At 47.1% G+C, this 26,047-nt stretch overlaps 3 protein-coding genes across 9 annotated transcripts; 2 read left to right on the top strand and 1 right to left on the bottom strand.

Annotated features, from left to right (window-relative positions):
* Positions 1 to 2,267: 2,267 nt before the first annotated feature.
* On the top strand, positions 2,268 to 6,947 carry SDR39U1 (short chain dehydrogenase/reductase family 39U member 1). Of its 2 annotated transcripts, none has more exons than XM_074294383.1 (6): positions 2,268 to 3,306; positions 3,700 to 3,806; positions 4,311 to 4,393; positions 4,710 to 4,831; positions 5,354 to 5,497; positions 5,942 to 6,947. In XM_074294383.1, exons 1-6 carry the CDS (start codon positions 3,291 to 3,293, stop codon positions 6,292 to 6,294), a joined length of 825 nt encoding a protein of 274 aa, XP_074150484.1. In that variant the 5' UTR covers positions 2,268 to 3,290; the 3' UTR covers positions 6,295 to 6,947. The 2 variants fall into 2 exon arrangements, with proteins under 2 accessions (XP_074150484.1, XP_074150483.1); XM_074294382.1 differs by having other exon boundaries at positions 2,272 to 3,306; positions 5,882 to 6,947.
* Positions 6,948 to 8,433: 1,486 nt separating this feature from the next.
* Positions 8,434 to 21,815, bottom strand: KHNYN (KH and NYN domain containing). 5 transcript variants are annotated; one of them, XM_074294380.1, is made up of 8 exons: positions 21,622 to 21,815; positions 21,113 to 21,332; positions 18,737 to 20,359; positions 17,354 to 17,484; positions 17,153 to 17,249; positions 10,344 to 10,451; positions 10,018 to 10,119; positions 8,434 to 9,621 (listed from the first exon to the last, which is right to left on the bottom strand). In XM_074294380.1, exons 3-8 carry the CDS (start codon positions 20,209 to 20,211, stop codon positions 9,249 to 9,251), a joined length of 2,286 nt encoding a protein of 761 aa, XP_074150481.1. In that variant the 5' UTR covers positions 20,212 to 20,359; positions 21,113 to 21,332; positions 21,622 to 21,815; the 3' UTR covers positions 8,434 to 9,248. The 5 variants fall into 5 exon arrangements, 3 of the variants coding, with proteins under 3 accessions (XP_074150481.1, XP_074150482.1, XP_074150480.1); XM_074294381.1 differs by lacking the exon at positions 21,622 to 21,815 and having other exon boundaries at positions 18,737 to 19,074; positions 19,729 to 20,112; positions 21,113 to 21,313; XM_074294379.1 differs by lacking the exon at positions 21,622 to 21,815 and having other exon boundaries at positions 18,737 to 20,112; positions 21,113 to 21,313.
* Positions 21,559 to 25,172, top strand: CBLN3 (cerebellin 3 precursor). 2 transcript variants are annotated; one of them, XM_074294384.1, is made up of 3 exons: positions 21,559 to 23,438; positions 23,741 to 23,860; positions 24,581 to 25,172. In XM_074294384.1, exons 1-3 carry the CDS (start codon positions 23,187 to 23,189, stop codon positions 24,776 to 24,778), a joined length of 570 nt encoding a protein of 189 aa, XP_074150485.1. In that variant the 5' UTR covers positions 21,559 to 23,186; the 3' UTR covers positions 24,779 to 25,172. The 2 variants fall into 2 exon arrangements, with proteins under 2 accessions (XP_074150485.1, XP_074150487.1); XM_074294386.1 differs by having other exon boundaries at positions 23,187 to 23,438; positions 24,858 to 25,172.
* The last annotated feature ends 875 nt before the right edge of the window (positions 25,173 to 26,047 follow it).

Genomic DNA, 26,047 nt, shown 5'->3' with positions numbered 1-26,047 from the left:
TCTCAAGCAACTTAAATGTCTTTATCTGAAAACCAGCCAATCAGCTACTGTTACCTTGTTTCTTTGAGTGAATACACTTGGAAGGAAAGGGAAACGGAATGTTTTCTGACTTCTGGGAATTGCACCTGTTCACTCTTTCCCCCTCCCAACCTGGGAAACCCCTAATCTTTTCTCCTTTTAGAAATCAGAGTACACAATTTTGTATTGTGCTTGGAAACCTATTGTTTTTCCCCCTGTATTTGAGGTCCAGTGCAGAACTGGGGAGATCTAGTTCCAATTTGTTACATAATTTGGTGAGCATTGCTTAATCAATATGCTTGGAAGCCTGAACCTTTATTTACTCAGTTATTTCAGATTTTACCCATCACATCACAAGCTTAAGAATATGTCACTTTCCCAGAAATCTGGTGTTAAGTGGAACATACATCGGGATGAACGGGAGCCTTCCCAGAACCTGAATCTTATTAAGAATAAGATAAAGTTATTAGTTATCAGTGCCACCTACTAATTAAACATAAACAAAAAGTGTCAAACTAAGTAATCTCTAAGGTCCTTCCAACTCTAAATCTATATTCTCACCTTCAAACAAACTGGCTGATCGTGAGGTTCTCCAGAGACCTCGCCCGGACATTACAATAATAACTAAGATTTTCCTTTAAGCATGATAATCTTGGAGAGGAAAAAAGCCAACTTCAGCCAACTGGAATATGCAGCTGTGACACGAAGCTAACTTCTCCTAAGAATTCTAGATTTTATATTGTAGAAGACCATTGGAATGTCCAGTTTTCTAAAGCTATTAGTCACTGCTTCTTGGTAGTTGGTTTCCCCAGAAAACTTCTAATCCCAAAAATAGACGAAAATCTCTGTCCTCACAGTCAACTGAAAAATTGTCCATTTTTTTTAAAACTTATTAGAGAATTAAGGGAAAAGGTAAACTAAAACAACAGAAGCTGAAGATTGTAAAGTTTAAAAAGTATTGTACTAAATAAAATGTTATTGAATGAAGGATCCCTGTCCTTGTCTTGGGCCAATAAAAAGTAGTTATAAAACTTAAGATATTTAGACAGATGCCAAACAATAAGACTTCAGATGTTTAAAGTCATTTTAATTCATTTGAACAGATTCTATTCTCACCTTCAAACAATAATTATCACTACATTAGTGATATGGAAAATAAAAACTAAAAAATTTCATTAGATTTAAATAAAGCTCTATATGCAGAGAAACTCAATGGAGTAAATGTACTTTGGAGTATATCTACTCCAAAGAATTTGTGTATTGATGGATATGACTGGGAGCTAAAGGGAAGTAAAGATGGAAGGGGAAAAGAGCAGCCAAGAGTGAGTGGTCACAACTTAAACAGAAGAAAAAAATCTCAGGTTTTTTTTTTTTCCTCATCCTGAACTGAAGAAATGATCTCTAAAACTGACACACTCTAGAAATATTCACTGAAAAACTGGGAAATTAGATGCTGGTGACATAAAGCCATGAGGAACAGAAGAAGAAAAAGTGAGACAGGGGAGGGTTGAAAGAGGAGTTAGAACTTCAACACCGATACTGTACGAGGATGGATTTTGATGGAAGTGGATATCTTCAACAAAGGGAAGATCTAGTTCAGCTCCAATTGATCAATGATGGACAGAATCAGCTACACCCAGAGAAGGAACACTGGGAAACGAGTGTAAACTGTTTGCACTATTGTCTTTCTTCCCAGGTTACTTTTACCTTCTGAATTCAATTCTTCCTGTGCAACAAGAAATTCGGTTCTGCACACACATATTGTATCTAGGTTATACTTTAACATGTTTAACATGTATGGGAATGCCTGCCATCTAGGGGAAGGGGTGGAGGGAAGGAAGGGAAAATTCGTAACAGAAGTGAGTGCAAGGGATAATGTAAAAAATTACCCATGCATGTGTAGTCAAATAAATTATAATTATAAAATTATTTTTAAAAAGTCAGAGCCTTGAAAAAAACAAAAAAGAAAAAAGAAAGTGGAGTTAGACCAGGAGATATGGAGAGAGAGCAAACTACATGGAGAGAGAAAATGAAAAGAATGAGAAGGGAAATAAAAAGAGAAGGAAATCCGTAAGAGGAGGAGAGGGAGAGAGCTGTTAGTCCATTCAACCCCCTGCAGATCCCCCCAGTTTTTCAGCTCTAGATCTAGGATTCTTTGAACTATTATTCAAAACAAAACAGTGGAACTGCAGCAGAGAAGTGCAAACTCCTATGCAAAAATAAGCGAAAGCCCGTCACAGAAAGAGGAGGACCAGAACTGGGAGGCAGCGGTGGGGATGAAGAGGAAGTGGCGGAAGAGAGACAGAGACTGGAGGACTTGACTGATCAGAGCGTGCAAATGCGCTCGGAGGGGACTAAAGGTCCGGCGCCGGCTGTCCGGTGTCATTAAAGAGAAGAGAATGGGGGAAGTAACCAGGGGGGAGCTGCTGGAAGCGGGGTTTGGTTTTAGCCGCGTGGTTTCTGGGTGACAGCGGCCACACGACGCTCCCCAGAGCTGTGGAGGAGAAGGCGCGGGCGGCAGTTTCGAGGATTTTCTGCACAGAGGTGATGAGAGCAGCGAGGAAGGAGCACGGATAAAGAGAACGTTTCAGACAGAACACCGAGGAAACGCGCGTGTAAAGGCAAGAGGAGAAGGAAAAGGCCCCTGCGGAAGAACCACCACTGACTGCCGGGAGGAGAAAGGACAGCGCAGCGTTTCCAGACGCTGAGACACTGAGAAGCGCCGGGAGAAAACGACGTTCTGGGTAAGCCGCCCCAGACTTCCTTTCCAGGTGCGGACGGCCTGACTGGAGAGCTCGGGAGCAGCTCGGTCGCCTGGTCCAGCCGCCATGGAGGACAGCCGGCCGCCTCCCGCGGCGCCCCCGCCCACCGGCAGCCACCCTTCTCTCCGGCTCGGCCCGCCGGCGTCTCTTCCGAACTCTGGAGGCGGCCACGGATCAATGCCGAGAAAGGCCCGAGGCCGCCAAGTGCGACCGATGCGGGACCCGAACCCAGGCTACCCAAGAAGCGAGAGCGCAGCTCACAGCCAATGAGAGGGCTTCTCCCCGACTCTTCCGGCGCCTTTCCCGCCGCAGGTCTCATCTCCCGGCAGACCCCTTTAAGAACCATCGGTTGGCAGGAATCGGGTTCCGGAACCCTAGGTACTCGCCACACCACGCCCCGCGGACTTTAAAGGCGCACGAGCTGGAGCGCGCGCGCAGGGCGGGCGGGCTCTGCGCCGTGGGGGCGGCAACCTGCTACCCACGCAGGCGCACGGAGCGACAGCCGACAAAATGAAGGTGCTCATAGGTGAGCCGGACGCCGGGCGGGGGGAGGGTCAGGCCGGAGGTTAAAGGACTTGGGAACCTCGCTCCGCCGCGGTCCCAGCCAGGGCGCCGACAGCCTGACTTCGGCCCCCAGGAGACTGACCTTGCCCCCGCCCCAGCACTTTGAGACTCTCTGCAGCCTCCGGGGCGGGGCCCAGACGGAGGACCGGGAGGGAGGAGGAGTTTCTCGGGGATCGGGGAGGAAGAGGGGAGGTCCCTTGAGGAAGGGGAGGGGGAAGATACCGGGGTGAAAGAGAGGGCGGGCCCAGGGAAAGGAGGAGGAGCCTTGGGAATCCGGAAGGCGGGAGGGGGCGGATCCCGGGCTGAGGGGATGGGGCTCCGTGCCCGGGTGAAGGCCGGTCTGCTTTCTGTCCAGGCGGTGGAACGGGCTTCATCGGGCGGGCCCTGACTCACCTCCTGCACTCCCGAGGACACGAGGTGACCGTGGTCTCCCGGCAGCCTGGTGCCGATCGCATCACTTGGGTACGTAATGGCACGGGAGACGCCAGGCCCCCCAGGACCGTCTCCTCCCTCCCTCCGTCCGGGCCATTCCGGGCGTCTCGCCCAAAACCGCAGTGATGTACCGGCTGGCTGGAGCCGGGAGTCACAAGTGTAACCCGCAGATGAGGGGACACCCGGCCCGGGCCGCCTCCGGTGGGCGGGCCTGGGGCTGGTCTCCACTTACCGGGGCTAGCCAGGGAGAGGCTTGTCCGCAGGGGCGGCCGGAGGCATCGGAGCCTCAGTAGGGCAAGGCTGTGGAGTGACCGAGCCCGCGCAGGGTCGTCAGCTCCAGAAGGCGTTATTATCGAGCTTGCTGGCTGGGCCGTGGAAAACTGGGCGTCTCCTGAGAGTTTCCCGACACCCTCAAAACTGAACTAACACTGACTCTTTTAACACTTGTCTCTGCAAAGATGGCCCAAAAGACAAAGGGGGGGCCCTTGGGGAGAAAGGCCTGCCCTGATGGAAGCTCTTTTGCTTTCTTCACAGAATGAGCTCACCCGCTTTGGGTTGCCCCCCTGCGAGGCTGTGGTCAACTTGGCCGGGGAGAACATCCTCAATCCCTTCCGAAGGTCACGCTTGGGAGAGAGTATTCTCAGAGGCAGAGGAAGGGGAATTTAAGGGAATTCTCAAAAATCCATTATGACTGCTGTGGAAGGGTAGTTAGGGAACGATCCCAGTCCCTTAAGAACTCCCATTCTTCTAAGGCCTCTCTCACATGGATCCCCAAAGTCCACTGCGGAGAGGGGATGGGAGGGCTCCGAAGTGACTGGCTTCAGCAGGGAACTCTTCTGAAAACCACTGGGCCTGGGGATGACAAACTGGTCAGGAGGCTGAACGTGAGGTGGCTGTGAGATTCCTGAAATGTACCCTTCCCACTGTCTGCAGGTGGAACGAGGCCTACCGGAAGGACCTGCTCAGCAGCCGGCTGGACACCACGCACACACTGGCCACAGCTATTGCCAAGGCCATACAGCCCCCCCAGGCCTGGGTCTTGGTCACAGGCATAGGTATATCTCAGACCTTATCTCTGCAACAGGGAAATTGGGGAGGGCTGCAGCCTGAGCTCCGCCCCCTCCCTAATAAGACCAGAGTCCAGGTCCTATCTCAATTCCCAGAAAATGATTCTTTGACCCCTGGAAGGGGTATACATGTCCTACTGTGTCATTATGGAACTAAAATCTCAGGAAAGTAGAAAAGGATGACATTCTTTTCAACTGCAGAAAGCCATAACCCCTTTCTCCCATTACTCATACACATGCAAAATAGGCCCTGAAAATAACTTCGTTTTACTTGAGGTGGTCCAAAGGAAAGACCCCCAGAATTGGGTTCCCTAATCCAAACCAAGGAAGGTGGTGTACAAAGGAATGAACTATTATAATAGCTCTGGTATCCCTTAAGAAACTGCTAGAAGAGAAGATCCTGGGGATCTTAAAGAAGAGTTACAGAACTTGTGGGTGCTAATGCAGCAAATCAGCATTGAAGTCTCATTTGTGAAGCTGGATGACACAGAGACGTTTTTTCTCTGACAGCTTATTACCAGCCCAGTCAGACTGCAGAGTATGACGAGGACAGCCCTGGTGGAAATTTTGACTTCTTCTCAAACCTGGTGTCCAAATGGGAAGCAGCAGCCAAGCTCACTGGGGATACCACACGTCAGGTTGTGGTCCGCTCTGGTGAGGGGGCTAGGTGGGGTTTGGAACATTCTCGGGCAGGGAGAGAAGCAAGTTAGGAAATGTGGGGATATGCATTTAAGATGGAAAAAAATATATAACATCTCAGTTTCAGAGAATTGTTATCAGGGCCAGTCTTTCAAGGCAAAGAGGTGGGCTGGAATGGTGAGGCTTGAGTCCCCATAGAGTTAAAAATAACACTCAAATGTCCCAACCACTGGTTCTGACAAAAGCCTAAAGCAGAATGGAATGAAAAACAAAATGGGAGGGTACCTAGAAAAGTGGACAGAAAGATATCAATCTAAGGGGCCAAATAAGAAAGCAATAGAACTACCCAGTCCTGTAAAGCTACAGTCCTGTCCTGTATAATGTTCTGATGTATACCAGGTGCTGTGCTGGGCCGTGGGGGTGGTGCCATCAGTCACATGCTGCTGCCCTTCCGCCTAGGCCTCGGTGGGCCTATTGGTTCAGGCCGACAATTCTTTCCCTGGATCCACATTGAGGACATGTCGAGAATCTTGGTCCATGCAATAGAGAACAGCCATGTTAATGGTATCTTGAATGGGGTTTCTCCAGCATCCTCTACCACCAATGCTGAGTTTGCCAAGGCCTTGGGTGCTGCCCTGGGCCGCCCTGCCTTCCTTCCTCTGCCCAGCCCTGCTGTCCAAGCAATCTTTGGTCGGGAACGTGCAGTCATGCTGCTGGAGGGTCAAAAGGTAATACCTCGAAGGACTCTCGCTAGTGGCTATAAATATGTCTTTCCAGAGCTGGGGGCTGCTCTGAAGCAAGCTGTGTCTTGAAGGGGCTCAAAGGTCATTTTTCTCTGATAGAGGCTATCCTGTTTAAATCTTAATTCTGTATATGTAACCAATTCCTTAAACATTTTACAATATACGACAGAACAACATTAGCAACTCCATTTTACCCTTAACCACAACTTTGTAAAGTTAAATTTCAACTTCTTGGAAGTCATCTAATTTTGGAGACCTTAAGATTTTTCCTACCAATTGTCATTTGACTTAATGTCACAAAACTCCCCTTCTTTTCATCTCAATGTCTCTTAGCTCTCTCCAATAAGAAACCAGGTCTCTCAATCCCTATGATCCTATTCTTGTTTTTCACTCCTTCCAAAATGTATATTAACTGTATCTGTGACTACCAAGAGCCTTGAACCCAATTTGTTTCTGCAGCTGTTTGCTCTGCTAAAAAAATTATTTGGATGAAATCTGGTTTCTTCCAACATAGCAATTGTAACAATGTGTATGTATATATAAAGGCACTTGTCACAAATCACTATTCAGGTTATCTTGGATCACCCCACCCTACCCCCCATCTCCTTTTCATGGACCTCCATGGAAAGCCAGGAGTCTTTATCTTGTCACCTCATTTCTCCCTCAAGATGTATATAATAACACTATAGTGTACAGACAATAAAGTCAACTGTTTTATCCAATTTGTGTTTTGTCTTCTCTGGACTGGCCACAAAGTTTCTTAAATGAGCTGCAAACAGGCCCCTTCCTTTGGCTGTACTGCACTGGTCTAAGCTCTCAATATTTAAATTGATTTCAGAGGATAGTAACCTTTCCTTGATTCCCTCTTTCATATAAGATTCCAAGAATTACACCACATAATACTTTTTTGCCCCTTTAAATTTCTTCTGTTCCAAATACCCCAAATCCCTATCTTTTTCAGAGAATTTTGGGTCATCCTAGAAACGATGTCACTAATAGAACTATCTCTCCCAGGGAAAGCCTTCCACCTTCTGGACAATGAAAGAAAACCCATACCTGTGACAATTTACAAAAATTTTTTGTCACTATACCTCCATGAGATAATCAAATAACTTCATTTTATAGATAAAAAAACTAAAGCTTAGGGTAAGTGACCAGTACACAGTTACAAAAGGGAGCTGAAACAGAAACCCAACATGGCATACTGCCCTAAACTAAAAAGAGGCTAAAAAAAACTAGCATTTACAAATATTGTTCATCTCTGTATACTGATCATTCACAGCAGTAGGTAGTTAGATAAAGCTTAACCTTTTAATGGGGTAGTGGTAAAGACATGCTTAATTCTGTAAGAATTAATAATTTTTTTTTTTAATATATAAAGCAAGCACAGGAGCTCAAAGATTTTCCAAACAGGGATGGAGAAACCAAGAGCTGACCCAGCCACCTGATGCAGCATTAAAATCAGCCCAGTTGCCTAGGGCCCTTAGCACCTGAGGTAGAGCCAGAGTGTCTATGCTGGCTCCAAATAATAGACAAGGATATCTTCAATGGGCAAGCCTCAACAACAAAACATTTAGCCAACATTTTAGTCTAAGGAAATATGTCAACCCAGCCATATCTGGTTCAGAAACAAGCCCTAATGACTTTATAAATAAACAAATATAGCTTGAAATTTTATGGCCCTTATCCTGTTACCAAGCACATTCCAACTATAAGTATCACTCACTTCCCCCACCAAATACTAAAAATCTTTCTCCCCAGGAGACCTTTTAGTGGATATACAATGATATCACCAATGGGAGTGCCTTTCCCAAGCAAAGCCCCAAACTCAAAAGATTTGGTGAAGTTTCTCTTCAAAGAGAACAGATTCTGAATGTGGGAGTCCTAGTTACAGCTCCCCAAGAGATTCTAAGCATCCATGTCAGCAACAGAAGGGACTTGGAATCCCTCAGAAGAAAATCGGAGGTAAAGAAGCCAGGAAAGGATCTCCTGGATTAGGGGTGGGAATACAATATGAACCTCTGTTTCTCAGACTACATTTCAATCCTTTCCAGTCATCCATTCTCCAAAGATACTTGTCATCTGATAACCAGCTTCTTCCACTCTTTTTCAGGTAATGGACTATAATCAAATACATACACCTCATACACAATATATAAACATGGTCCTACATTTGGAATTTAGTAAGTCAAATGATAACCTATGATCACTTCAGAGATGTTTTATTATTTTTCAACTTATTGTGGCTCCCTGATACTTCTGCAAGTTTAACCACAGCCACACTGTCACTGTCCACACTGTTGTTAATGATCAATAAGCAAACAAATACCCTAGATGGAAGCTGCCTCTTTAAAAAAGAACCCTGAAAATTTTTTTGTAAACTTACATCATTACACATAAACCCAAATGTAACTGTAGGATACTTTTGGATTGGGGTTTATCTAAAAGGGGAGCAGTCTGGGACTTCTAACATGAAGAAGCCAATCCAACATTTGTTTGGGACCCAATTGGATACCAAAGAATTACACCTAAAATGAAATGAACCCTTTGAACTGACAGATAACCATACCTGGAAATGGTAGTGCTCAAGATCTTTTCTCCTCAACTGGTATTTTTATTTCCACTTTACAGATGGAGAAATAAAACTAGGTTTGGCCTAAAAGTACTTGAGTACCCTTTTGCCAAGGGTACTAGACCCAGGCCTAGAATCCAAATAGCCTGATTCCTAGACAAATGCATTTTTCACTACCTCCCTGATATGTCCATGTGTAATCTATCTCATAACACTGAGACTTCCAGAGTTTGATAGAATGTTTGTAGTACTCCTCCAGTATCCAAGTTAAGACATGGCGTGGTCCTGGCTTCCTAACCATCTGGAGTCAGGTAAATCTGCCAAAGGGAAAAAGCTTCCTGCTCCTCCATTTTGTCCCTGGTTTGCCAGAACTCACTCAAGCCAGAAGTAGGATCCAACTGTCCAGATTATTGGGATGCACCTTACCTATAACCCCTATTAACTAAAGGGCTCAGAAGTTCAGTCTCAGCAGGGCCTCTGAGAGCTGGTTGAGGTCTCTAGTAGAGGGGTTCTGCTGTAGGATAAAGTCCACTTTATGGTCCTGTCCCCAAAACACCTCCAGCAGCTTGTGCCGAAGCTGCTCAGTCTCTCTTGGCCTTCGTAAGCCACTAATTTCCTCATCTTCCTCCTTTTGCTCCTGCTTTGGCTGAATTTCAGATTCTATCAGGCCCCTAGTGTGGGGTCGAGGCTGAGATTGAGGTCGAGGTAGTGGCCGAGGGTGGGCTCTAGATCGAACTTGAGATCGGGCCCTGGAACCAGGTCGGGAAGGTCGGTTATGGGGAGGCTCTCGGCGACCAGTTGAGCGACCTCTTGAAGTATGTATCCTGGGGAAAGAGATGCCAGAGTCAATGGAGAGTCGATACCATTATCCAAATGCCCTTGAAGTAGGAGTAAAAGAGGGGCCATAACCATGGAAGTTCTCAGAGCTGAACCCTAAAGAATACAATCAACCCATTTCGATAGCAAAAAATAGAAACTCTTCTGGAAAAAAGGCTCATTCAGCTTGCCACACTCATGTACCCAGATCAAAAACCCAGACTGTTTGTGGGGGCCCTGGGACACTGGCTGGCTCAGATACCTTTTGTCTCAGAATTCCCTGGAAGGACAGTTTGACTGCAAGTCCAAATGCCAGACAACTGGCTCATGGGTTGGAGACTTTAGGAAGGGACCACAGAGAGCAAGAGAAAAGGAACAAGAGAGAGCAAGATTTGGCTGGTTACCCATTTGGTTTCTTGAGGAAATCATCCAGGGTGGGGCCCTCACGCCCCAGTGGGTCATCTGGGACCATGAAGATGTTTCCCACAAAAGTGAAAGGCAGCAGACTAGGCCAGAGAGAAGAGATACCATCACTGAAACCATCAAGAACAGTACCCCCACCCAAATTTGACAGCCCAAGGGATGCTCAACAACTCATTCCATAAGAACTAACCATTTTCAGCCCTAGCAGCATTTTCTTATAATCCCTATTCCCCCATAGACAAACCAGAACCACTTTTGAGGAAGTTGAAAAGCCCTGTGCCCCATCCTCCAACAAAGGCTTCCTTACCGCTCTCTGATGATTTCTGCCCATTTCACAGATTCACCTGACAAGTCTCGGAACTGGTCATTGGAAACAATGATACCATCCTTTTCTTCTGCCAGTTTCATCATATACCTGCCCACATACGGTAAAGAGTAAAAGATTTGTTCATTTCTAGAACTTTCAAAATCTCCTCCCTTCCAATTCAAATCTTGGGGAGTCCTATAGATACCATGATCTAACCCCACTAATATGGGTTTTCTCTCAATAGCCCCCTTCACCTCACAATTAGCCTATCCACCATCATTCTAACTATCTAAAGTTTTTGAGGCAGGAACTTGGGTTCTAGAAAGAGCAGAATCAGCACTGAAGACAGATGCAAAGGAATATGCTCACACAACTTTAAGAATTTGTATCCTGGGTTCTCTGAGCTCAAATTCTTGAGACCTAAGATAATTGTATTTCCCTTCACATACCCTCAGATTATTTAACACTCCTGGTGCCTCTTAGGGCTGCCTTCCCACTCCCTATACTCTGTCATTTTCCTTTCACTGTCTTTTCCTCACCCAACTCTTGTTCCTTCTCCCCATTCATTTAAGAGCTATTTACCAACTATCTTGTACCCTACTCCGTGCTAGGTAGACCCTGTAGAAGATCTCATCATCCTGCCTCTGTCCTCATAAAGTACAGTGAGGACCACATCACTCCATACACAAGACAGAATGGAATAATGGGGGGAGGGGATAAAGGGAGCAGAGTGAGAAGACCTGGATTCAAGTAACTCAGCCACTCACTAGCAATGTGACACCAAACAAGTTACATGACTTCTCTAATACCAATTTACTCTTTTATAAAACAGGGATACCAAATGATCAATGATGGACAGAATCAGCTACACCCAGAGAAGGAACACTGGGCAATGAGTGTAAACTGTTAGAATTTTTTGTTTTTCTTCCCAAATTATTTTTACCTTCCGAATACAATTCTTCCTTTGCAACAACAACAAAATTCGGTTCTGCACATATATATTATATAGGATATACTATAACATATTTAATATGTATGGGAATGTCTGCCATCTAGGGGAGGGGTGGAGGGAAGGAGGGGAAAATTCGGAACAGAAGTGAGTGCAAGGGATAATGTAAAAAATTACCCATGCATATGTACTGTCAAAAAATATGTTATAATTATAAAATTAATTTAAAAAATAAAATTTTTTAAAAATTTTAATTAAATTAATTAAATTTTAAAAAAATAAAATAGGGATACTTACACTACTGGCTTACAGGATTGCTGTCACATTTATTTATTAATAAAGAATACTGAGAAATAAGATAGAAATAATGGAAAGGGCAATGGAAAAAAACTGAAAAGAGATCTGGATTTGAATCTCGCTTATCTTGAAGGCGTCAATGAACTTTTCTAAGTCTTAGCTTCCTCAACCAAAAAATGGAAAGCAAAGGATCATAGACACAGAGCTAGATGGAACCTCAAGGATCGTATTATCCACTTCTATCTTTTTTTCTTTTTTTTTTTTAACAAATGAAGTAGCTGAAGCATAGAAGGGAAAATATTTTGCCCAGATTCTGTTGGTAGAGATGGTACTCAGACTAAGTCCTGAATCTCAAGTTCAGCACTTCTCCCTTGATAATACTTAGCTCAGAGGTGCTGCAAGGACCAAATGAGAGGTTCATAAAATTCTTGACTACAAAGGGCTAAATTATACAAGTTATATCGGTATACAAACTATGAGAAAGGAGGTATAATTATGTGTTGTGATGTTCAGGGAAAGTTTCATGTTTAATAGGATTGAACTAGGCTTTGAAGGACAGGAAGAATGTGGAGAACCAACAGGAAATAATAAAGGTTTGCAGGTTCAAATGTCTGAAATATATTCTGGAGACAATCTGTAAACCATTCTAGCCTGAACTAAGGGAATGGTATGAGAAAGAAGTAGATGTTAAGGCCGAAAATGAAAGTTGCATTCAGAATGTGGAAGGTCTTCAATTCTAGGCTAAAGATTTGACAAAGTTTTTGAACATGTATCAATCAGGTCATCAGCTCCACAAGGAAGGGAATGGAATGAGGAAGACCAATTACCGGGTGACTGCAACCATCCAGATTTGAGGTCATAAAGATCTAAATGATGACAGCTGAGAGCCAATCTTAGCCAATCCAGAAGACCTACCTCCTGGGGACTTTATCTGAAGATACTGGATTAGCTTAGCCCACAGCAGTTTAGAACTCAGGAACTCAAATGACTTGCCCGCTCCACGTGGCCTTTAAAAAAAAATTACTACACCATTTTGTTTGTATTTCTCTTACGGTATTGATCACATCTTGCCTTGTACTATAGTTAAAAAGGTTTGTTTTTCCCTAATCATTTTACAAACTCCTTGAGGGCAGGAACTGTCTTATGAATCAGTGTTTACTTCCACTCCATCCTCTTTTATCTACTCACACTAACATTAGTCTAATGTAAACATTCATCACCTCTCCCCAAGACTGTTACAATATCCTCTCTTAAACTGGACTCCCTGCTTCAAGTCTTGCCCTCCAATCCATCCTCAGAGGCCCTTCATAATCTACTTTTTCAAGATTATTATGTTATTTCCCCCTTCAGTCTTTTTACCACTCCTGATGGTATTTTACCTCTTCCCTTCCTTCTCCTCTTCCTTCCTCCCTTCCTTTCTCCTTCCCTACTTCCCTTTCTCCCTCTTTTTCCTCCTTCCCTTTCCTCCATCTACACAGACTATCATATCTTTACCTAGAGATGCTCTTGAAAAATTTTTTTTTCTTTTGAACCTCTGAACCTTCCCAAGATATCTTGAGGTTTGCAAACCAGATCTCTTTCTTAAGGACCATGCTTTAAACCAAAACCACTCTGATGGTCATAGTTCGGCCAACAAACATTGCCCAAGCCTCAAGTGGTCAGTCTGGGACCAGATTGACTGAGAGTGCATGCAAATAGCAATCATATCTGTTTGGGCCAGCAAATCTGAAGGTCTTCTCCTCCCAGATTTATTTATTTAGGTTTTGTTTCTTTTTCATTATTGTTATTATTATTAAATGAAAGAGGCCAATTCCTTGCTTCAATTTCTACCTAGCTTTAAGCATTAAATGAATGTGGCCAGGACAGCTAGGTGGTGCAGAGGATAGAGCACCAGCCTGAAGTCAGGAGAACCTGAGTTCAAATCTGGTCTCAGACATTTAACACTTCCTAGTGTGTGACCCTGGGCAAGTCATTTAGCCCCAATTGCCTCAGCCAAAAAAAAAAAAAAAAAAAAAAAAGAATGTGGCCTCAATTGTTGAAGATCTTAGCTTAAAAAGGCCCAGGGATCCCATTGCAATGAGGGCCATCTCCAGTTGTACATCCAGTCCATTGGACCCAGATGGCTCTGGAGGAGAAGGTGAGGCAAGTGATCTTGCACAGCCCTTTCTCACTGAAATCCAATTCACTTGCCTGTCATGGCATCGCCTCCCTTAGAGAAAGGAAGACAAACAATAATAACTCTTTAGTCCAGTCCAACTAGGCTTCTTACTATTCCTCATGTTCCCCAATTTCCACTCTACATGCCTTTGTACAGGCTGTCCCCCTGCCTGTTATGTACTCCCTCCTCACCTGCACTTCTTAGAATTCAAAGTTTAACTCTATTGTTACTTCTTACAAAAGTTTTTTTTCCTGATCTCTCCAGCTACTGGTGTTCCATCAATCATCTTGTATTTATTTTGCATATATTTTATATGGAACTAGTATGGCATAATAGATGGAAAGCTGGTCTCAGATTCAGGAAAAACTGGGTCCAAGATCAGCTTTTGACACACTCTGGCTCTAGAACCCTGAACAAGTTATAACTGGCAGGATTTAGCCTTCCAGTTAAGGGCCTGCCCCAATTCCATGGGGTGAGCCTTTCTACTGGGCAATTGTAAATTCCCCTGAGGAACTAACTTATCTTTTATATGCTCTCCTAACTCTATTTCAAATTTACCATTCCCAATATCTTTTGTATCCCTTCCTTTTGTCTATTCTCTAAATGAAGCTATCTTTTGCCAAAGAGAATGGTCATTGTGAATTATTCACATTATCAAAGCTCAACTTTTGGTGCCTGCCATCACTTGGTTGTGATCACCCACATCATTTTGATCCTCAAACCACATCAATGTGATCCTGGACAAGTCACTTCACCCTGTTTGCCTCAGTTTCCTCATCTCTAAAATTGGCTGGAGAAGGAAAAGGCAAACCACTCTAGCCATCTTAACCAAGAAAACCCCAAATAGGGTCAAAAAAAGTCGACACAACAATAATTTTCCAACACAAAAATATCAGTCTGGAAGGGCAACAACAGCAGTTTCAGAGAGAAGAGAAAACAATTTTACATTCATTGTAAGCCATTAAAATGTAAACAAGAAGGAGCCACAGATGCTTGAGCTAGGGGCTATTATTGGCCATTCAACAGAAGTCAAAATGATTTGGTAAAAAAAAACTTAATCAAGTAGTTCCATTTGAACCACAACGGGTTTTTTCTACAGCTATATTTCAAAAAATCTTAAATAAAAGCTTAAATAAAAAATTAAATTGACTTAGCTTTTATTAAAAAAATTTTAATTAAAAAAAAAAAAAAAAAAAAAACCTAGCACCCAAGCACTGTAGTGTTCACCAGAAAGTGATTAAGATGGTAAGGGGCCTTAAGAGTAGGGCACTGGGTTGGAGGAACTGGAACATTTGGAACACAGAAGACATATAAGAAAGCTGTGAAGGCTCAAGATATAGAAGGAATGATTAAATCAGTTCTGTTTAGGACAAAGGTCAAATATAGACACAAAGGACTTAAATAGAAGAGAGGGCCATTTCCTAACAACTAGAACAATGTAAAGAAAGATTTCTATGGCAAATAAGGATAACCACCAAAAAGCAGATATCACTGAAGTGATAAAAGTCCGTATGGCCAATGCTCTGACTTTTTCAGTAGCAGCGCATGACTGTGAGAGCTGGACTACAAGGAAATCTGAGTGCCCTGGAATTATGGTGCTGGACAAGGCTTTTGAGTCCCTTGGGACAGCACAGAGATCAAATCAGTTAATACCTAAACAAATTAACTCAGGTTATTCATACTGAAATTAAAACTTTGATACTTTGGCCACATAATGAAAAGTGAGACTCACTGGGAAAAACCTTGATGATGGGAAAGATTGAAGGCAAAAAGAGAAGGGGACAGTAGAGAACGAGAGAGATAATAATGTTATGGAAGCAACAAGTGTGAACTGGGGATAGGCTTCCAGAGATAGTGGAGGATAATTGGGCCCAGTATGCTGGTGGCCCAACAACACAACAGCAACAGTTTTTCTAATATCAGAGCCTTTTGGAAGTGCAATGAAGTCTTGGGAGGTAGTGAATTCCCCCCTCAACAGACAATCTTCTCTATTCCTTCTCTGTTGTGCCACAGTTCCCTTCTAAATGTCCTGCCTCAGTTTCCCTTAATTGTTCTGCCTCAATCCCCTGGTTGCAACACCACCCTTCTCCCCTAATCATTAGAACTGATATAATTTAGGGCTGGCTATGCTAAGATTATAAACTGTAAATGTTTGATCCAGATAAGGAGAAAGACCTTCTATCTTAGACATCATGACCCCAGACCTTCCCTACTTATCAGAATGTCTGGTGCCTCCCCCTATCCTGTCAGAACCTGATTGATGGTCCGTTCCCACTCTCAGTGCTCTGACTCTGCCCCTGCCTCAGTCTACCCCAGTAGCCTGGAGCCACACATATATATATTTCATGCAACCTCATACTCCCTGCTGGATGCTTTTGAGATATCAGCTCTGGGGGCAACATCTCCCCAGCACAATCTCTCCCTCTCAAATAAAATATTAAAAACTCTCTAATCTCTATCTTGCCTCAGTTTCTCCAGCATTGCATCCCTAAGCTTTGGCCGGAAGACTATTAATAAAAGGTCTTATATGGGAATTTTGGCTCAAATACAAGTGCAAATGGGACCATATGGGTGATAATTGAGTGGTTTGTCAATTCCTTCTCCAAGTCATGTTGAAGATAAGGAATTGAGACAAATGGGGTTACATGATTGGCCCCGAGTCACACATCGGAGGCCAGACCTGAACTCACCAAGAGAAATCTTCCAGACACTTGGCCCTATACTCTATCCACAGCTGCCACACAACTTCCTTACTATTATGACATTCAGTGCTTCTCTCCAGCTAGCTGAACCCTTCCATTCACCCAGCCTCGCATGTGTAGATGGAATTAGTCATGAGAGGTTTCTGGCTAGGAAAGAGTCATCAGAGATCAGAGTTGAGAACAGAGATCTCTGTATTTAAGGGACCTCAAGGAACAGAAGCTGGGAGTCCTTATATCCCTGAAAATCTAGAGTCATCACTTAATTAGACTTAGAAAGACCTTAGGAACCATCTAGTCCAAGCCTCTAATTTTCCAAATGAAAAAACTGAGCCTTAGAGACTTGGTTGCAGCCCACAGGTTTGGCTAGGAGCCCAGGCTTCTTTCTGCTATTCCTCCTGAGTTCCTAAAGCACATCCCCCCCAAAAAAAATACCCTCCCCTGGAGAAACTGATAGTCCTCACCTAACTCCAGTGAATGGTAAAAGAACTGAAGTAATCGTGTGTTAAGTTCAATGTCTTTTCCTTTCTTTGCCCAGTCTTTGGCACATTGCACTTAATAAACTGCTTGTTGACTGTGTTAACTGACATGGTAGAAAGAACACTGCTCCCAGTTTTCCCCAACTTGGCTTGAGAATAGACCCCACCTGGGCTCCACTTTGCCCCTCTCTTGGTTCCCCTGACACCAAGGCTGGGGGGGAGAGTACCTGTCATCGTAGGAGGTAATCCTCTTCCCGTCCACAATTCGAGAAGGAGTGACAGAGAGCAGGTTGAGGGACTGTAGTTTAGTCAGGAAATGACATTCTGTGGGGGAGGGATGGGAATGAGGGTGGGAAGGGATGGAATGGCCTGGTTAGTCCCCAGATAGGGAAGGTGGTGGGTAAATGTCTTGGGGTGAAACTACTCACCTTTCACCCTGGCATCCTTCCTAAAGCGCCACTGAGGCAAAAAGACAGTGATATCCCGGTGGCCCCGATCCCAGAAATACTGCACAGCTAAGGCAATGCCCCGGCAGGAGAAGAAAGACTGGAGGCCGTGGCTGAGAAAGCAAACAGCTGGGATTAGCCTGTTGTGCATCCTGAGAACAAGATTCTTCATCCCTACTCCTCAGTCGAAGAATGCCCCAGTAGACTCAAAGAGCACAGACAGTCACGTCTGCTGCCTCACCCAAGGTTCTGGACATAACTAAGATAGCAAAAATAAAATAAAATAAAATCACTGGCCAGGGAGTCAGAAGCCCAGGATCTAGTCTCTTCCCCACTTTACAGATGAAGAAACTGAGGGCAAAATTAAGTGACTGGCTTCAGAGGTAGAAATGGCAAAGCTGGTATTTAAAAGCAGGTCCTCTGTGCCAAAATTGGGGATCTTTTCCTATGCTGCATCTTAGCCTCCTTATCTGTGCCCAAGATGTACCAGTGCTACTCTCTTTCTCTCTAAAGATAAAGATATTATCTCTAGAGATGATCTGATGAAATTCTCAGGAACTCTGGAAACCAAGTCACAGAGAGGATGGTTTTCCCAAGATCACACAGCAAATTAGCTTCTCTCCCGGGATTAGAACCAAAGACCTGGATTCTGATCTCAGTCTCTTCTCCAACTAGCCACAAAATGGGAGATAAGGTCTCTAAGCTTCATTTCCATTTCTTCACCTACAAAAGGACAATGATCAGGGTGTGCCTACAGATACTTAGCAACTGGCTCCCTGGGGGGGAAGACTACCTATGGCACATGTACATTTAATCTGAGTTATTAGCATTTTCTGGGTTATTTTCTTAAGTCTATGCAATGAACAGAATAATCAATTAAGTCTTTATGCCAGTATTTGAGGGATAGATGCTCACACTGAAAATCTAAACATTTGCTCTAACTTTACTCTTTACTAACTTTACAAGATGACTACATGAACAGCATTGAATAATACTTTCACTATGTAATTTACCATTTTGTTCTACCATGTGGTTTTGCTGGAACATAAGAGAGTCAAGAACCTAGAATCAGGAAGTTCTGAGTTTGAATCCTGCCTCAAATACGTTCTAACTGGATGAGCCTGGACAAATCACTTAACTTCTGTCTGTCTCAGTTTTCTCCACTATAAAATGGGGGTAATAAATAGTATCTCATAGTGTGGTTGTAAGGATTAGTAAAACAGAATGGGTAAAGCTCTCGTCAAACCTTAAAGTACTTTATAAATGCTAGCCATTATGATTACTATGGTTATCTTCTTTACGCCCCCATTTCTCAGGGGGCTTCCTAAGCAATGCCTTCAGAGTGGAGGTCGGAGGGATACTCACATCATAGCTACGTTGCTGCCATCGATAATAATATGTCGAAGACCTGCTGTACCAGGCACGTTAGTGAGGTTCAAGGAAAATGGGGTCTTCAGGACCTCCAGAAAGCGCTGGGTTTTGGTCACCTCGTAGCTGCCACCAGTAGTGCCATCTACGCTGCCCTTTGAAGACTCTGGCCCCTGAAGTTCCCCTGGCTGACCATCCTCAGTCTCTGAAGAATCGAGCCATGTGGGTTGGGCCCCAGCTAGAAGATGGTGCCCCATGGGAGGGGAGGATTCTCCATTGCTGAGCTGAAGGAGAGGTATTGGGGTGCCCCTCCACTGCTGGCCAACCCCTGCAGTCTGAGGAGAATGGCCATAGGATTCAGCCTGGTTGGCCCCCAGGAGAAAGTCAGTCTTGACCACGTGTGGGCTTCGGAACTGATCTCGGGCCTGGGGCCCTTCTCTTTGAGGCCCCTCATCAGGCATGTTCTCCCTCTTCAAGCCCTTTCCTTCCAGACCCCGTACTCTGTCCTGGTCCTCCTCCCTGCCATGTCCCCTTTGTCCACAATCCTTCTGCCCAAAGTGCCATTCTCTGTCCCAGTTTTTCCTCTCCCCAAGGAACCCTTCCTTCCCCCAGTTCCTCTGCCTAGGGAATCCCTCCTTGGGACTCCCCGCTCTCTCTGAGTTTCTTTGCTCAGCGAGCCTCTGTGTAGGCCAGTCCTTTTCCCCAACCAGTTCTCCGGTCCTCCTGGAATCCTTTTCTCCCCTGGACCACAGTCTATCCGAGTCTCTCTCTCCAAAATTCGAAGGCCGATACTCTTTTCTGGCATAAAGCCCTTCCCTGACTTCCTCCTGCTCTACGGAGCTGGTGCCCAGTGGGACGCTACCCTTCCTGACATCTCTGCCCTCGCCCAGAGTCTCTCTGACAGGGTCCTCCCAAGCACCGTTTCCGCAGGGAGCTGCACTCCTCTCTCCCCCCAGGGGGGTTTCCGGCAGCCCTTGCCCCTCACTCGCCTCTTCTGCCAAGTTTAGCAGCCACTTCTGGACAGAGACAGGCAAATCCAGGAGAGCCCTGGAGTACTCGTCCCCATAGCTCCTAACCAGGGCTTTGAAGGCTTGAGAGACTTGTTCCCTGGAACTCCCGGAGAGTGGCCCCTGGAGACCATTTTGCCTCAGTTGCTCAACAAGATCTTCCAGCCTGCTCTGGGCCATGACAAAGGCTTCGACCAGGCCTCCCAGTAGTAGAGAGCCAGGGGCTTGGGGCACTATGTGAGCTGAGGTGCCCCAGCACAGGCAGTCGAGGAAGAGGCCCCTGGCTCCAAAGAAGACACAGTGCAGGGCTGCGGGGTAGCTGACTTCTTCCCACACCTCTGGACTGCAGAGGCCTTTCAGGTACTCCTGGAGGAATGGAGAGGGAAGGAATGGGTCTCTTCTTCCATTTCTCAGTTCTCTTCTCTCTGCCTGTTCTTCCCCCTTCCCCTCCTCCAGAGCTTCCATCCCGGGGATACCCCCTGGGGGGGAGGGGGCAGCGAAAGGAAACAGAAAGGGAAGGGGCAGATGTTTGAAAGCATGAGGAGCCTCCGCTCTCCCTCCCTGCCGCAGCTTCCTCTCCAGCCTCAGAATGAAAAAGTTGAAATCTGGCAGCCTGAAAGAAATGAAACCAAAACTGGAAAGATGGGGATCCGGGGAATCCCCGGGGGCCTGGAGGGTGTGGGGACCTGGAAGGTGCAGGGCCTTGAAGATGCAGGCCCTGGAGGGTGCAGGGCCTGAAAGGTGTGGGGCCTGGAGGGTGCGGGGCCCTGAGGGTGTGGGGACCTGGAGGGTTCGGACCCTGGAGGGTGCAGGGCCTGAAGGGTGTGGGGCCAGGAGGGGGCCCTGGAGGGTGTGGGGCCTGGAGGGTGCAGGGCCTGGAGGGTGCGGGGCCTGGAGGGTGCGGGGCCTGGAGGGTGTGGGGGCCTGGAGGGGGCCTGGAGGGGGCCCGGAGGGTGTGGGGCCTGGAGGGTGCGGGGCCTGGAGGGTGTGGGGCCTGGAGGGGGCCTGGAGGGGGCCCGGAGGGTGTGGGGCCTGGAGGGTGCGGGGCCCTGAGGGTGTGGGGCCTGGAGGGTGCGGGGCCCTGAGGGTGTGGGGCCTGAAAGGTGTGGGGACCTGGAAGGTGTGAGGCCTGGAGGGTTCGGACCCTGGAGGGTGCAGGGCCTGGAGGGTGTGGGGCCTGGAGGGTGCCAGAAAGGGAAGGAGAGACAAGGGAAGCACGGAAGGAAGGGCAGCAGAGTTCGGGAAGCTTCCCGAGACTTGAGGAGGAGAGCTTTCCCAGAAGAGGACACGGCCTTCCCCCCTCCCCCCACCGGCCGCCTCCCTCCCTCCCTCCTTCCCCGGCTCGGGCCACAGGGGGACGCGCTACCTTGGCTCTGCTCACGTTCTCCCGGGGCCCCTCCAGCTGCATCCAGATGTGGGGGCTGCTCTCGAAGCCCTTCTCCAGGACACTCAGCCGTACTCGGAAGACGCGTTCCACCCGAGTACGCTGAGTAAGCACCACGCCCTCCGCATCCGCCCCCGCCGTGAAGCGGTCAGTGGTCCCAGGAGGGGACCCCGCCGGGAGCATCGCGGCCAAACCAGGCCTGCTAGGGCGGAGGAAGAGAGGCTCGGACAGGGCAGTACCACGGCCGCGGCCTCTCCGCTATCGGGGTCGAACCGCTCCCCGCCACAGCCTGGCCCCGCGCCGACGTCACAACCCAAAAGCCCGAAGGGGTCTCCAACCACGTTCCCACCTCTCCGGCCGGCTCCACGCCCCCCGCCCCCGCCCCGGCGGAGCCCCGCGGACGCCTCGTCTGGGAGGGCCTCCCTGCCCCGAGGCGCGGCCTCCCAGCGCCCCCCTGACCTCGGGCTCGTCTCCCGGCTCTCCCCGCTTACCTGCAGCCCTCCCCTAGGAGAAAGGAGAAGGTGGAAAGCGCTCGCCAGCCTCGGCGGGGGGCTCCCCAAGGACTTGGTCTTGTTCCCAGGGTCTCTAGGTCCTACAGCCCCCTTCGGAGGGAGAGGCGGAGGGAGCAGGGCTCGGGTTCGATCGGGCCCAGCTCTCTCACCGACACTGCTGCCTTCCTCCTTACTTCCTGGTCAGGGGAGGAGTTTAGCCAGCTCCACCCTGGGCCTGACCCAGCCCTGCCGACTTGGGGTCCACCCTGTCTCTTTTACTTCTGTATTTATTTGGGGGGCGGGGGCGGTAGAAGGTCCCGGAGCGCGGGAAGCCGGGCCCTCTCCAGCCAGCCTCGGGCCCACATCTGGAAGGCGTCCCCTCCTGCACGCTGCCTCCTCACCTGCCTTTCCTAACTGCCCCTCTCTCCTCTCTGCCTCTTCCTTAAGTCCTCTCCCTGCAGACCTCCTTTGTGACATGTTTACTGTGTAGGATCCTGGAATCTTAATACCTACATTCTAGAGCCAACATTACCTCATTGGGTCCTCTTTCAGCTCCAGAGACTTTTATGTGGCCCCAAAGTGGTCCCGGAAGCCCCGTGGGGACCACGGGCCCGAGCGGCTTTCGTGACGACGCTGACCCTCTAATTTCTGACGGAGTGATATCCGCACGCACGCCCCCAGAAGCAAAAGTCCTTCGGAGATCCTGAACAACTTTTAAGAGTTTAGGAGGGTTTGCACACCAGATCTTTGTCATGGGGCTCATTGGTGGCGGAACCTGGGCCAGAACCAGTCTTATGGTCCCAACTCATTTTCCTTTTCAGTATTTTAATCACATGAGAAAAAAGATGGCTGCCCCTTCCCATGGCTTTCTATGATTCCCAGAAAAGAAAAAAGATATTAGGGGGAAGGGAAGAAAGAAGGAGGAAGGAGAAGGACTTATTAAGGGAGCAAGATTCTAATATTAATATTTACATATTTAAGGTTTGCGTGGCTCTTTGCATATTGTCTCATTTGTTAATTATGAAGAGAAAAGCAGTATTATATTCGCATTAACAGCCATGTTTGTAATAGGGAAAAGTCCCCCCCCCACCACATGTACAGTCCTATCTCCTCAGCTCCAACTCGTGCCTGGCTGGCTCTGGCGACTCTCCCTGGAGTCCTGGCTGCGATCCCTCCCATCCCCCCTCTGCATCCTTCCATCCCTTCCTGGGGCCCATTGGCTGTCTTGTGCTCTCAGCCAAAGGGGAGGGATCCCTAGCAAAAGAGGCCGTGAGTGGCAGGACACAGACACACAGACCCTGTGGGCCCAGGTGGAACAAGAGATAGAAAGACCAGTTGACAAGGAGGCTGGGGTGAAGAACCGAGAGGGGCCCTTGGTACCAGGCCGAGGGAGGCCTTAGGACAGAGGCAGAAGAGGGCAGAAAGAAGAAAGACTATAGGAGGGAGAGAAACTGGAGGGAGAAAAAAAAAGCTACAGAAAGTGAAGAGCGGGAAAGTGGGCTTCATCCCTCAGCGCAGGTGATAAAAGTGGTCCTGGACACTGGGGGAACCCACCTGAGCCCGGAATGTCTTTTCTGACACTTGTACTCCTGGCCTTTGGACCTGGACAGGCACAGGAAGGGACAGAACCTGTCCTGTTGGAAGGAGAGTGCCTTGTGGTGTGTGAACCTGGCAGGGCCACCACAGCAGGTCCAGGTGGGGCGGCCCTGGGAGAGGCTCCCCCAGGGAAGGTGGCCTTTGCTGCTGTTCGAAGCCACCATCATGAACCAGCTGGAGAAACGGGCAACGGGACCAGTGGTGCCATCTATTTTGACCAGGTAACATTCCTCCCCCACCACTCCACCTGAGTAGATTTCTATTTTGATTCCTCCTCAATCTTCCACTTTCCCAGAGTTCATCTCTTCTCTCTTAAAAAAACAAAAAACCCAGCCCTGTAGTTCTTCCACACCTTCCCCCCCCTCCCCCAACTATCCTTATTAGAGTCTCCCTTATCCCTCCCGACCCCATTTTTCCACTCCTTCCCCTTTTCCCCACCCTCTCCTTTCCCTACCAATGGCTAACTCCTCCTTCTTACCCCTCCCATGCTAATTTTTTCCTACCCCTTTCTCCCTTTGCCCAGGTCCTGGTGAATGAAGGCAATGGCTTTGACCGAGCCTCAGGCTCCTTTATTGCCCCTGTTCGGGGTGTTTATAGTTTCCGGTTCCATGTGGTCAAGGTGTACAACCGCCAAACAGTCCAGGTGAGCCCAGAGTCCTGCTTTCCCCAAAGCCCAAGAAGAGACAGGCAGGATACATGCAGCTTCCTCCCTGACATAGGCTATGTTTCTGATGTCCAGTTCTGACCCTCTGATTGGTCACATGCTCCCATTTAAAGACAGTGGCTACGGGATTTCATAGGAGTCTGGATCACCTCTGGTAGGAAGCCAGTCTCTGGCCAATGAGTGGCCGGAGATCCTGCCAAAATCCAAAAGTCCCCTGCTAAAGGTCGAGGGTAGTGGTAGGCCAGGTCAGAGAGATGGAGTCTCCCTTGCCCTCCTGACCCAGGGGATTCAGAACCCTGGCACAGTGGGCCTTAGGGTCACAGAATCCTGAGATCACAGACAAAGGACCTTTCAGAAGGGCTAAGATTTAGGAGGAAGGTAAGGAAGGAAACAAGCATTTATTAAGTGCATACTATGTGCCAGGCACTGTACTAAACTTACACCAACCCTACAAAGTGCTACTTTTACAGGTGAGGAAACTGAGTTAGACAGAAGTTAAGTGTCTCACCCAGGGTCACACAGCTTAGTAAGTATCTGAGGCTGGATTTGCACTATTCACCATCATCCAGCTGCCTCAGAAATAATGGATGACCTTATTGAAAGAGGGGCTATGCAGTAATCCAAAGGTTCCTTAGGCTATGGGGGAAATAGAGGTTCCCGGGGAGAGGTCCTAATAACCCCAAATTCTCCCATTCCCAGGTAAGCCTGATGCTGAATACATGGCCTGTGATCTCAGCTTTTGCCAATGACCCTGATGTGACCCGAGAGGCAGCCACTAGTGCTGTGCTCTTGCCCCTGGACCCTGGGGACCGAGTGTCCCTGCGTCTGCGCCGGGGGAACCTACTTGGTGGTTGGAAGTTCTCCAGCTTCTCTGGCTTTCTGATCTTTCCTCTCTGAGAAAAAGTACCATCCTCTCCTCTTACTATCCTCCCTACAACCACCATCACCAACTCTGGCTTCCTTCCCTTCATTTCAGCCTCCTCTTGGAATTCAAGAATGTCAAGGGACTTTCTTCACAGGGAGGAACTTTTTCAATCCAATTTTCAATCAACACCTGCTGTACTATTCCTAGAGCAGGGAGTAGGACACCCCTAAATCATACATGTAAATATGGTCTGAGAAACTCATCCTTTAGATAAGCGCTAATAAAAGGACACTTTCTTTTTCCCAAAAACTTTCATCATACTAAAAATACAGGATGGATGGATGACATATTCATATCCTAGTCTCTGCATGGGCACAAGTGCCAAACCCTCCATAACAAATAAATGAGTGGACTGCATGTGTAAAATCATTTTGGTCAGTATATCCCTCCAGTTTCAGCCTAACCTACCCCTCTCTCCCAGCCATTTTGCCCTGTAATTCCCTCTCTCCCAATTTCCATAACCCAGGAAAAGCTGATGGCATAGATAAAGAAACTGCTACTTATTTCCATTCTCTACTGCCCTCCCCAAAACCCTTATCTCCTAGCTATATTTTGGGACAGGTGGCACAAACTGGGCTGACAGGAACCCCACAGAAACCCAGATGGTACCAGCCCCAGAGTACATGAAAACTGTTTCCTGTAGAGAGAGCCAGTTCCTCAGTGTGGTCCAGCTGCTACTTGACATTTCATATGACCATGGGGTTTGTCACTGTGGGAGGAGAACAAACTGAACCTGGGAATTCAGGCCCAGTTATCAGAATGAACAATCCCACATCGACCCCCGCAGTTTTCTTCAGTAATAATATCCATCATTTATGCAGATTTTTTAGGTTTGCAAAACATTGTGCAAATATTATCTCATTTGATCTTCCCAAGTAGGCTATGAAGTAGGTGCCATTATCCTCATTTTAAAACCATTGAGGAAATTAAGGATTATGGGATTTGCCCAAGAGTCACTCAGCTAGTCATTTGTCTGATCACTCAGAATTAGTCATTCTGAGGCAGGATCTGAACCTGACTCTCAGTTTAGCCCCATTTCTTTATAACAATATCCTTAAGGCAGGACAGGTCCCTCTTGGGTTGACCACAAGATCCATTAATGCCTTTTGGACTGGCCTAAAAAAGAATGCAAGAATGGGGTGGAAGAACACAAGTCATAAGCTTTTGAGTTTCTGGAAAAAGCTAGAAAACAAGGAAACAATTCTGGCATATATGAAGGGAAGATTTAAGGATAATCAGAT

This window comes from Sminthopsis crassicaudata, chromosome 2, assembly GCF_048593235.1.
Source record: "Sminthopsis crassicaudata isolate SCR6 chromosome 2, ASM4859323v1, whole genome shotgun sequence".
In the NCBI taxonomy this organism is placed as follows: Eukaryota; Metazoa; Chordata; class Mammalia; order Dasyuromorphia; family Dasyuridae; genus Sminthopsis; species Sminthopsis crassicaudata.
This window is presented reverse-complemented; position numbering and strand designations above follow the sequence as displayed.

Bases quoted from the DNA above. Each gene is read 5' to 3' on its own strand.
- KHNYN (XM_074294379.1), bottom strand. From the start codon at position 21,313: ATGCTCCCGGCGGGGTCCCCTCCTGGGACCACTGACCGCTTCACGGCG. The intron at 17,485-18,736 runs GTGAGTATCCCT...TTGCTTTCTCAG, and splicing joins GGCAGCAACGTAGCTATGAT to CCACGGCCTCCAGTCTTTCT. The intron at 10,120-10,343 runs GTAAGGAAGCCT...TCTCTGGCCTAG, and splicing joins GCAGAAATCATCAGAGAGCG to TCTGCTGCCTTTCACTTTTG.
- CBLN3 (XM_074294384.1), top strand. From the start codon at position 23,187: ATGTCTTTTCTGACACTTGTACTCCTGGCCTTTGGACCTGGACAGGCA. The intron at 23,439-23,740 runs GTAACATTCCTC...CCCTTTGCCCAG, and splicing joins GTGCCATCTATTTTGACCAG to GTCCTGGTGAATGAAGGCAA. The intron at 23,861-24,580 runs GTGAGCCCAGAG...TCCCATTCCCAG, and splicing joins ACAACCGCCAAACAGTCCAG to GTAAGCCTGATGCTGAATAC.
- SDR39U1 (XM_074294382.1), top strand. The intron at 4,394-4,709 runs GTCACGCTTGGG...CACTGTCTGCAG, and splicing joins ATCCTCAATCCCTTCCGAAG to GTGGAACGAGGCCTACCGGA. The intron at 4,832-5,353 runs GTATATCTCAGA...TTTCTCTGACAG, and splicing joins GGTCTTGGTCACAGGCATAG to CTTATTACCAGCCCAGTCAG.